Genomic DNA, 10,787 nt, shown 5'->3' on the forward strand with positions numbered 1-10,787 from the left:
AAAAAAAAAAAACGAAAATCTGCAAACTTTTCTTTGGAGTTTGTTATTCAGAGAAAACCCAATATCGACAGGTTAGACTGAACTACTGAAATCAACACTTGCAGGAGTACACCCATTGTAAAATCGAAGTCCACTCACAATGTCCCTTTTACCTCACCAAAGGGACTATTTCTACTTTGTGATTGTAAATCTCCTGAAAGGTAACCGGTGTATAAATAACCCCTGCTCTTACACAATACCAAATACTAGTCACGACCAGCACCAGATTAAGGCATGAGCTTCAAGGATCTCTATGTTAGAAAATATCACTGGGGAGCCGCAAAAGGGTCTACAAAATTTTAACCTAGCTCTCTAGCGACATCGCTCTTATAACATGATTAAGAAATTTGCATGGATGATCTTTCTTCTTGGTATAACCGGTTACACAATCAACACCACCTAACCAATGGGTGCTTTTAATGGAACCCAGACTCTTGCAGGCATTTGAGACAAGTCGCCAGCTTGAGACCCTGAAAAAACTCATGGGCACTATCATTACTCCCTTATTCCAAAAAATCCAAACATTCACATCATACAAGAAGTCAGACCAGCAATGTAAGAGCCAAAAACCAAACATACCTTATGTTCAATGTTAGTTTGTTGATTCTTGTCTAAATGCACCTTTATTAGCTTAGAGCCATCCATCTTTACACGTATCCTCTTGCCAACGATCTCAGCAGGGAAACATAAGTCTTCTAAGATTGCTTCATGGACAGAGGTCAAAGTTCGACTAAAATGAATGAGAAACAGGAATATCAATCAAGGAAAATGTGTGTACAAACACATCACATATAAACTGCTTATGAACATATTCTACTAAACGAGATTAACTCTATTAGCAATTACAATCACAATGCAAAATAAAGATAATAATATTCATCTTTATTACAAACAGATGAATCATGTATACACACACATTATAGAATTTGATAACACACCTGATAGGTCTCTTTTGCTTTTGCTTGTTCTTGATCTTTCTATTGGGCTTTGGCAAAATTCGCCTCTGTAAAAAGAAAAATATACAGAAATAGGTAATACGAGCACAGATCAACCCATTTGTGACATTTCTAATGAAATACGTATTACATGCAATTTCTCTCAAATAAGTACTTAAATAAATTGAAATAAAATAACCTTCTCAGTAAGTTGATGTTATGAATATAACATTGGGAAACAGACGTGGTTTCTTGGATTGCTTGCTCCCAGGCTGAAACCAGCAAATGCCTACTTTGATCACTACTCTGAAGAACAACCTCCTCCATACTAAACTATTTTTCACAGCCAATTTGACTTCACTGACCAAGACAAATTGGTATAACAAAAGAGGTCAGCAAAAAACTATATGATATGCCTACACATCCATTCACTTCATTAACTATACATTTTTCTTATTCTCTATACATCTTTGCAAAGTTGCAAACACCAAACAGTTTTAATAGCATTGGAAGTGCCAAAAACAAACCACTTCAGTATTCCCACTGTTCTTATTGCAGTCAGCAACATAACATCTGCCAAAAGACTTCAGCAAGACAACCCACTTGAACAGCTCCTCTTTGCATTAGCTGTTCACTAAATTATTCCACTGTCTTATATGGTCAAGTGAATGGCATTGAAGAGCCTATCAGCCCTATTGCTTTTTGGACTTGAAATAATTTGAAACAAGCCAGACATGACAAATATGAATGACAAGGAGCCAACTTTGTAACTGTTTGCAATATTTGATTTAAGCTGGCCTAAGTGTGACAAACTGAGGTATGGTGCCTACATTCAGTTCATCAATTCTTTTGAAAACTCTCTGCAATCAAATTAAAAGTTACACACCACCTAAAAGAGTGTACAGAGGACCAAGACCAAAAAAAATTAAAAAAGAATCTTCTTAAACCATAAACACAAAGTTTTTCAATGACTGGGTCAGGTCAAACTTACAGAAAACTTCAAGAATGTAGCAACTAGTATCATACTAAACATTGAAAGCCACTTTATCCTCAACTTTCTAATTTAGCTCTATGTGGCAAATGATAAATTCTGTCTAATGATTATTAATGAATATTTTCCTCACATACTGGTGTTCATGCTTCCTTTCTAACCTCTATGTACACTAGTTTTGTACATACCCAATATTAAAATTGAAAACCCAGTAACATACCCAACTATGTTCCACTGTCTTATACTACAATTAGTACTACTGAAGTTATCCATTCCTCAACTGAAAAATGGATAACTTCACTGTATATGATATTAGTAGAGATACTCAGCACTGCTCAGGGTAGAAAATGGCATAGCTTTTATTGTTTTGTTTTTAAAGTTCAGAGGATCCATCCAGCTAGCCAACTGCATTTTATTACCAAATTGGTAATATACACTTGAAAACATGCATTACTGCTCATGTCAATGCCCAGATCATGCACTGATTTTGATTCTGGGACTTGAATTCCTCCTGGGCCAGTGTATCCGGTCTGCATGTCATTTAGCTCTGTGTTGGTAGCATAGGGCCTGGAATTTTCCTGCATGTAGTTGTCTTCAGCCCACCTATATATTGCTTCCAACTCCCATTGCAGATGTGCAATATTTTCAGGATTTTGTATTGTCTGAGAGACTGTTGTGGCATCTGCATAGCTAGCATGGGTGGCTATCTGAGCAGCCGAGGACATGTCTGAGAGGGCCACTATGAATAGCAGTGGCTCTAAGACAGTGCCCTGTGGAACACCACTTGCTATTTGTTTCCTTGGAGGTGGCCCCATTGGCCACCACTGCCTTTCTTTTGGAAAGTTGTGCAGCCACTCTCCAAGTTTTCCGCCTACAAAATATTACATGTTCTAGTTCTACTAATTAAACAATTTACTTTTAATGATGTTAAACAGCACTTAAAAGATACACAGAATTCTTTTTTACTCACCTGTGCAATGAAAACGACATGTTTCCCACTGAACTTCTTTTCTAATTCTCTTACTAAACGGATCTGTATCTTCTGGTAGGACCTCAGCTGAGGTACAGGGACAAAAATAATGATGGCTTTTTTGCCACGGATGTCAATTTCCTGATGCAAAAAAGAAAAAAAATGTCACGAACCCTTCCATTACAAAATTTCAGTCAATATTACTAAACCGTCCCAAACCAGCCATAATGATTTATTCCTATTTTAATGAGAATTTCAACACAAATCTCATTAGTAAATTTTCACTAAGGATGGAAAAGGGATACCAGTTTCATGCTGTCAAGCAGCAACTTTGAATTTGAAGTATTTTGGAAAGACAGAAAATCTCAGAGCATATACGTGATAACAAAAATCAGATATTTATACTTCCGAAAGTGAATTTGCACCTGAATATAGTAGGAATTAAAAAACTGATTTTGTTAGTCACCTTCGAGGATGCAGAAGGGCTGGCATGGGACTACCAGTGATGGAGAACACTGGTGGACCTGGTTGGCTCTACGCATGATGATGCTTCTGAGACCACTCACTTGAAATGACTCCAGCCCCATCAACCAAGAGCATGAAGCCAAGCCTATGTGCATTAAGTTGAACTAATAAATAATTAGTAATTTGCAAAATTCTTCTGTCTCAAAATCTTGTATACCCATTGAATTAGCTAATAACTCATTTTCTATGCAGATGATTAAACAAAATTTAAATAATTTTATATATTGTTGAATTTACCTGTAATTAGATTCACTGAGATGAAAAATTTATGAAATATTTGGTTAAGAACCTATTGTGTTCCAAAAATCACAATATGTTGATAAATAAACAAGGAGTTGTTTTATTAAACCAGTATAAATTTTCGATTATTTTAGAATTTAATTGAAACATTAGTTAGAAATATACTAACAAAAGGGTTAAATATAATCAAAGCACAACAAACTGCAGAATTTGATGAAGATGTATAAAATCAACCAACCAACCTTTGCTCCAGTAATGTACAGCTCTCTCAACTGGTTCTTTAAATCACTACTAATTTCCAACTCCAAAAGAGCCTGCAAAAGTATGGAGATGTACACAAATTGAAAACCAAACACACACATACATACTGCACTACAGAATATACGAATAGATTTTATTCACCATTACCTAAGTGTAAACTATGCCTATTTTTTAAAAAACTATTTAATCAAAGAGAGGACAGTGCCCAGGAGCTTGTGTGTATATATATACATCTATATATATATGTGTGTGTGTATACTGATACACACATACAAACATATGAAGGTACATACGTGGCTGTGGTAAGAAGCTTGCTTCTCAACCACATGGCCGTAGGTTCAGTCCCACTGCATAGCATGTTGAGCAAGTGTCTTCTGCTAAAGCCTCAGGCTGACCAAAGCCTTGCAACTGAAAGAAACCCCCCTTCATATGTACATTATGTATTTGTCCCCACTTGACAACCGGTGTTGGCATGTTTACATCCCCATAACTTAGTGATTCGCCAAAAGAGAACGATAGAGTAAGTACTAGGCTTAAAAAGAAGTCTAGAGTCAATTTGTTTGACTAAAACTCAAGGTAGTACTCCAGCATGGTTGCAGTCAAAATGACAAACGTGTGTATATACACACACATATATACAATGAAAAGGCAAATGACTGGCATCAGTTTACATCATAGCATTTATATAAACATAATTTGCAAGTTACAACAGAGTAGGGGGAAAAAATGAAGGTGTGCAAATGATGCATTTCCCTGCAAACAAAGATAAGCTAGATCCTTAGTAGGGGATAATAGCAACCACTTCCATAATTAGAGATAGCGTCTATCCCTGGTGGTGGAATAGACTGCTACTGTATGAACAGCTTATCTTCATTTACAGGGAAATGCACCATACAAGAGACTATTTGTACATCTCACTTCTTTTTCTACTATGCCATAACTTAAACCAATACCAGTAGTTTGCCTGTTCATTACCATTGTAAATAACCATATTTATCCGTTTTGATACCAAACTGCCTGAATGTGTCAGAATTTCAATTCAGCTCTAACTGGTCAAAATTACCTAGCCATATTTAAACAAGAATTTCAGCATCAATCTCATTAGTCCATTTATGAAAACACAATTTCACTACATAAAGAATGAGTTACAGTATCTGACATTATTTGGTGTGATATCTGACCTCTAAATCTTTGGACAGTTTGTTCTATATTGATTTTTTGAAAAGTTTATAATCATTAGCATTTAAGCTAGCCATATCCGACCAAAATACTCATGCTCAAACTTTTCACACCTGCTCTACAATGTCATGCAAAAATTATACAATCACATCAAAATCTCAAAGCAATGAGTAGTGTGTGAGAATGAAAGTTATTCTGACAACAACTGTTTGTCTTACTGATTTTTTTGCAGAGACTGGACCTAGCCACAATCTTTTCCAGGAAGTAAAACCATCAGACTAGTTCTACCTCCTAATTTCTTCAAAGCAATTACTGTGGCAACTAATTGCTACACAATGTAAACAAAATGATAGAAAAGACCATGTTTGGTCTCCCACATGCTTAGGTAAAAATCTGAGCACTTTTTGCAATCTATATATAATTATGGGTGTAAGGAAAGCTACGAACCTTTTGAAGATCAAGGTCTCCAGTATTATGACAGAGACAAGATTTAAAAAACTATCACAGTTCCTATGAGACAGCAGAGTACACCAATGTGTGGAGATCCAAATTTTAATCCCTTATTAACTGCGATCCAAATTTTAATCCCTCATTGACTGCGACCAAAATGCTTATAAAATATTCTATAAACCAGGGAGATACCTATCTCTCAATGAGCATATGGTGGAATACAAAGGCAGAGCACGTTTCTAACAGTATATGCCCGAAAAACCCACAAGATGAAAGATTTGTGAAGCCAATACTGGGTATTGTTGTAGGTTAAATTTCTATACGGAGGAAAAGGGAGAATAATGTAAGCCAGTGTAGCAAACTCATAAGAGGTGAAGAGAGAACATAGGTTTGTTTGCCTGAACAGGAGAAATTATTGATATCTCATTGGTTAAAAATTACCGCCCATATACGAATTCTGAACTTTGTTGAAGAAGTCTTTCACTAAATACAGTTCTAGAATTCGCGTATGAGCAGTTATAAAAACCCTGATTTTCGGGAAACACTCCAGTGATCGTTGGACCGCCACTCACCCTCTTGAGTATCAGCTAATATTTATGCCATGTTCAATACTCAATTCCAACAATACTGAATTGTTGTGAACTCTTGTAGTTAGAATGAAAGATTAGTTAGTGTAAATTTTAAGTCGTAATTCTCTACGACAAAATGACTTTATTTGTAATGGTTCCATAAATGCCAAATGTACATAATAAACTCATGTAGAAATTTAATTCTTTTTACTTGTTTCTTTCAACTTGTTGAATTTATTTCTGTATTAATGAAACTGTATTTTTTATGTAACGGTTAAAAGAATACGAATCCATATCTTCAACCTACATGCATGTATTGAACGCACGTTCAGCGTCTTGGTATGTATAATTCATTATAACCTTTACGCAGCCTAAACCAAGAGGTATGCTTAGTGATAAATACTTATAATTAAGTTATAAGTAACAAGATTATCATTATAGCTTTTAATTAACAAGTAATAATATTTGTTATAACTTATGATCAAAAACATTTAAAATAAGATGTAGTATTCACTCCCCGACCTTAACACATAAAACCAGCATGACCTAGAGTACTATGTGATCTGGAATTTATCACTATCATACCATAACCAAGGTCACATATAATTATTTTGTCCAGTTTTTTCATTTCAGTCTAACTTGAGTGGATTCACAAACTGTGGTAGCATACATATGTGCTACAGTAGTTGCAAGTAGGAAAGAGATGCCATTGTATATATAAAAAGCGAAGCTCTGATCCACAACTTTGTCTTGTCCGGGAAATGAAAAACACGATGTAATTTAAAGGCACAAAGGGATTAATGAAATTTGAAGAACATGGAGCGGGTGGCGATGGTGTTAAAACCATGGTGGCATCTCGAAAGACATTTTATTCGCGATAGCTATTTCAGAATTTTGTATCACCAAAAGCAGAGTTAATCTCAGGTAGGTTTGTACCAGAAGTGCTAAATACTAGTGAACTATGGAATATGTTTATACAAATGACGAAACAAAATTATATGTGTGTGTATATATATACACACCCACACATATGCACAAGTGATTGTAACAATAAAACCACAGTAATCGGAAACTAACCTGAGAAATTTGTGATTCAAAATCATCAGGCTTCTCACCCGGAGGTTTAACAATCTTAGCGCAACTGGAATACATCTACAAATATAAAATTGATACAAAATTAGTACATTTTAGGATATACATACAGGTTATGGAAAATATTTTCATACCTACGTCACTGAAATTTATGTAGTAGGCAGGGAATCTCTTATGACATACCAAGTTATTGGAAATTATTCAGTTTACGTAAGAAAAAAAAAAAAGTAAAAAGGACACAAGTAAATACACCAGAGTATGTTGTCTGATACTTTACTCACTCTTGTCACCCCTCACCATCTTTATCTGTTATTTACAACTGATTTCTAGCTTTGCTTTGGAGAAAATGATTATTTACTCGACTAACAATTTGTATCTGTATTTTTTGACTGGTTGTCTAGCTATTATTTCTTACTGCTTTCTTCCTTTTCATAAAACAGACTTGAAGTTAAAAGTACGCCTCAAAAAAGAAATAAAATAAACAAAAACTGAGAAAAAACAAAAACAACTGAAATTAAAATTGAAGTTATGAATATTGTCAACAATACGTTTTGATTTCATGAACGTAAATTGAACAATTACACAAGTTATTTTACCAATATTACAGATTTCACAAACAAACCAATCAATCCAAAAATTACATCCAATAAAAAGAACAGTGAAGTAATGTTTAAGTCGGACAGAAGTCTGCTAAATCAGGGGCCGCTCAGTTAGATAACAACCACTTATACATGTCAAAGGACGCGGTAGAAATAGTAGCTAAATTTCCTTCAAATCACACGGTATTGCGTTAAATGGAAGGATATAGTGTGATAAGACAATGGGTTTACTTGTTCGTGATTGACTTAGGCCATACCTCTCCACACACCAATACATTCTTGTTTCCTGCCTATCTGAAAAGAGTACAGGGTATTCAGACTAAATCTGAAAGTTTGCATAAAAGGAAAAAACAATATCCCATCCAAAAAATAAAGTATATATTTTTTTTTCAATCAAAAATTACCAACTAGATTATGGCCAGAAAATAAGTTTAATTTTGGCCCGAACACCCTGTTTAAAGCATAAATAACACTTCTGTATGGGAAAAAATATGGTAAATTTTCAGATTAACACCCGCACGATCTTCACTAGGGTGTTAGGGTTAGGGACGGAATCCCCTAACCGTAATCCTCACACCCTAGTGAAAATCGTGCGGGTGTTAATCTGAAAATTTACCAATAATCTAAAGGGCAACAAACGAAAATCGGCCCCAAAATCATTAATGGTAACATAGCTCACTGTCATAAGATTAATATCTCGTGGATTATTTTTTTAATGATAGCAACACAATTGCTCCGAACTAAAATCGCCTCGCCACGATATTCCAGTTGAACAAATCCGACAGAAACCTAATCTTTTTCCATCGAGGTGTAAATTGGACATCATTCAATACACTACGATTTGGGGGCGACGGATTCGCTGTCTATAGAAGACCAAGCGACTTCGGAGATGCCCCTTATCCATTCGTTCTTTTAGCACTAGGTCAACAGCTACCGAGAAAACCTATAATTTCAGTCGTACTTGGCGTGACTATCCTGCCTTTTAACTTTAAGGACTAAATATTAATGTTTAAAGATATCAGTAATGAATGAAGAAGATTTGTCTGTCATAAACTACCCTACTACAACTAACATACATTGGACACATGCTCTAACATAACTTGCATTACAAATAAAATTTAAACGGAAAGACAGGTTGACTATGTGACTGAGATATCGAAATACAATGCTCCACATGAGGGAAGGCGTAAAAGATAACCAGATGAATCAATGTATTAATTCTACAGTTGAACTGAAAACTAGAATATATATATTTAGTAAATTTCTGTTATTACCATAATCATTATTAAAATGCATCTCAGTGATTATGTTAAACAAATATAAAAACAATAGCATGTAATATATGTCGCTGTCACGCTGAGAGCCGATCAGCAATGTTTATCAGTGGATAATTCGTAGTTAAATTAAAGCATCTAAAAACAAAAATCTATATGAAGGAAAGAATAATATATTAAATTTATATCTATATCGATATTTTAACACACAACGCTATATTAGAAGGAAAAATTTAGTTAATTCATGAAGACAATCAAGAATTTAGACATACCTCAGATAACGGCGCTAGCGGAAGAGAACGAATCTCGTTGTGGATTACTGAAGTCTCGTTACAACAAAACAAACCGGAAGTTGGTTACAACGTGCGCCGGTAATAAACAATTTTTTATTTATTGTTTTAAAGAAGTTTTTTTTTTTTAAACAAAACAATGCTTTGTCAATTATAATTTATTATAAGGTGGCGAGCTGGCAGAAACGTTTAGCGGTATTTCGTCTGTTCTGAGTTCAAATTCTGCCGAAGTCGACAAATTAAGTACCAGTTGCGTACTGAGTCGACTTAATCGACTGGCCCCCTCCCCAAAAATTTCGGTCTTGTGCCTAGAGTAGGAAAAGAATTATAATTTATGAAGTTTTAGATTATAAGTGAAATTAAATTACTCAAAACTAGAAGTCGAAACGTGGCTTCGTTGCCCCCTGCCACCACCTTGTTCCGTTAGATTTCTTTGTTTAGTGTTACGAATGGCTTGTGTAGAAATCTTATATTTACCACGCCCTGTATTCAGACACCCACACATTTTCCGTTTTATATTCCTAGAAAACCGTTAACTGTTGCAGATACTGTTCTATTTTTGTATGACATCAGTAGCTGCTAGCCTCTTAAGACGACCGACCAGTACTTTGAATACACTCAAGTTTGCTTGCTGCTTAGATAATTTTATCGTCATGCCTTTCTATGCTGTGAAAAAAGGACGTGTACCCGGCGTATATGAGACATGGTGAGACAATATTATTATTAATTATTATTTGCCATTAATTGCCGACGAGAATGTATCATAGCTCTCCACTCCAACATTCGAAACTCTGAGTACTATAATAACTTTTTACTGTTTGTTCTAAATTATAATATATATATATATTTATATATAGGTAGTGTGGGGAGATGTTAACTTTCCAACTCATGAAGTACTTGGTACTAAAAAAAATAACAATTTAATCTTAAAAAATTCAAAACCTTTGCGGTTTCATTTATTATTTATATCCCATACAGGTGTAAATAATGAAATTATTCGAACGATGGATTGCTTGGCATTATTCAGACTTGGCGGACTTTTCCAAAACTCAGTCGGACTTTACTGTCATTTAAACACCGGTAGATTTCCGAAACACCGGAGATCAACAGGCGAGTGAAGTGGTGTCGAGATTCCATTTGTTTTCTAGTCTGTCAAATTTTCTTATATTGATGGTAAAAGACCAGATTGTATGATTTTTTTCACCCGTTAGCAAAAAAAAACAAACCCTAACCAGCTGGGTGTTAACAACTGTGTAGAAAACGAATATGACAAAAGAAAAAAAAATTGCGCAAACGAACCGGCAGAGGACTTTCGGATAATTCATAAGATCCGATTTTCCCGTCATAACTTTCGGGAAAATGTGTATATATAT

The 10,787-nt window shown here is 35.0% G+C and overlaps 2 protein-coding genes across 2 annotated transcripts in view; one reads left to right on the plus strand and one right to left on the minus strand.

Annotated features, from left to right (window-relative positions):
• LOC106875344 (40S ribosomal protein S7) overlaps positions 1 to 9,476 on the minus strand; it is a 12,908-nt gene extending 3,432 nt beyond the window's left edge. The window contains exons 1-6 of the mRNA XM_014923437.2: positions 9,397 to 9,476; positions 7,237 to 7,311; positions 3,943 to 4,014; positions 2,936 to 3,076; positions 978 to 1,042; positions 619 to 769 (exon numbers count right to left, since the gene is read on the minus strand). Coding sequence (XP_014778923.1) covers positions 619 to 769; positions 978 to 1,042; positions 2,936 to 3,076; positions 3,943 to 4,014; positions 7,237 to 7,311 — 504 coding nt within the window. The 5' untranslated portion in view covers positions 9,397 to 9,476. The remainder of the gene's footprint in view (positions 1 to 618; positions 770 to 977; positions 1,043 to 2,935; positions 3,077 to 3,942; positions 4,015 to 7,236; positions 7,312 to 9,396) is intronic.
• Positions 9,468 to 10,787, plus strand: part of LOC106875333 (ribonuclease H1) — a 39,841-nt gene continuing 38,521 nt past the window's right edge. The window contains exons 1-2 of the mRNA XM_014923428.2: positions 9,468 to 9,495; positions 9,940 to 10,120. Of these exons, the coding sequence (XP_014778914.1) occupies positions 9,978 to 10,120 (143 nt within the window). The 5' untranslated portion in view covers positions 9,468 to 9,495; positions 9,940 to 9,977. The remainder of the gene's footprint in view (positions 9,496 to 9,939; positions 10,121 to 10,787) is intronic.

Source organism: Octopus bimaculoides, chromosome 14, assembly GCF_001194135.2.
Source record: "Octopus bimaculoides isolate UCB-OBI-ISO-001 chromosome 14, ASM119413v2, whole genome shotgun sequence".
Lineage (NCBI taxonomy): Eukaryota > Metazoa > Mollusca > Cephalopoda > Octopoda > Octopodidae > Octopus > Octopus bimaculoides.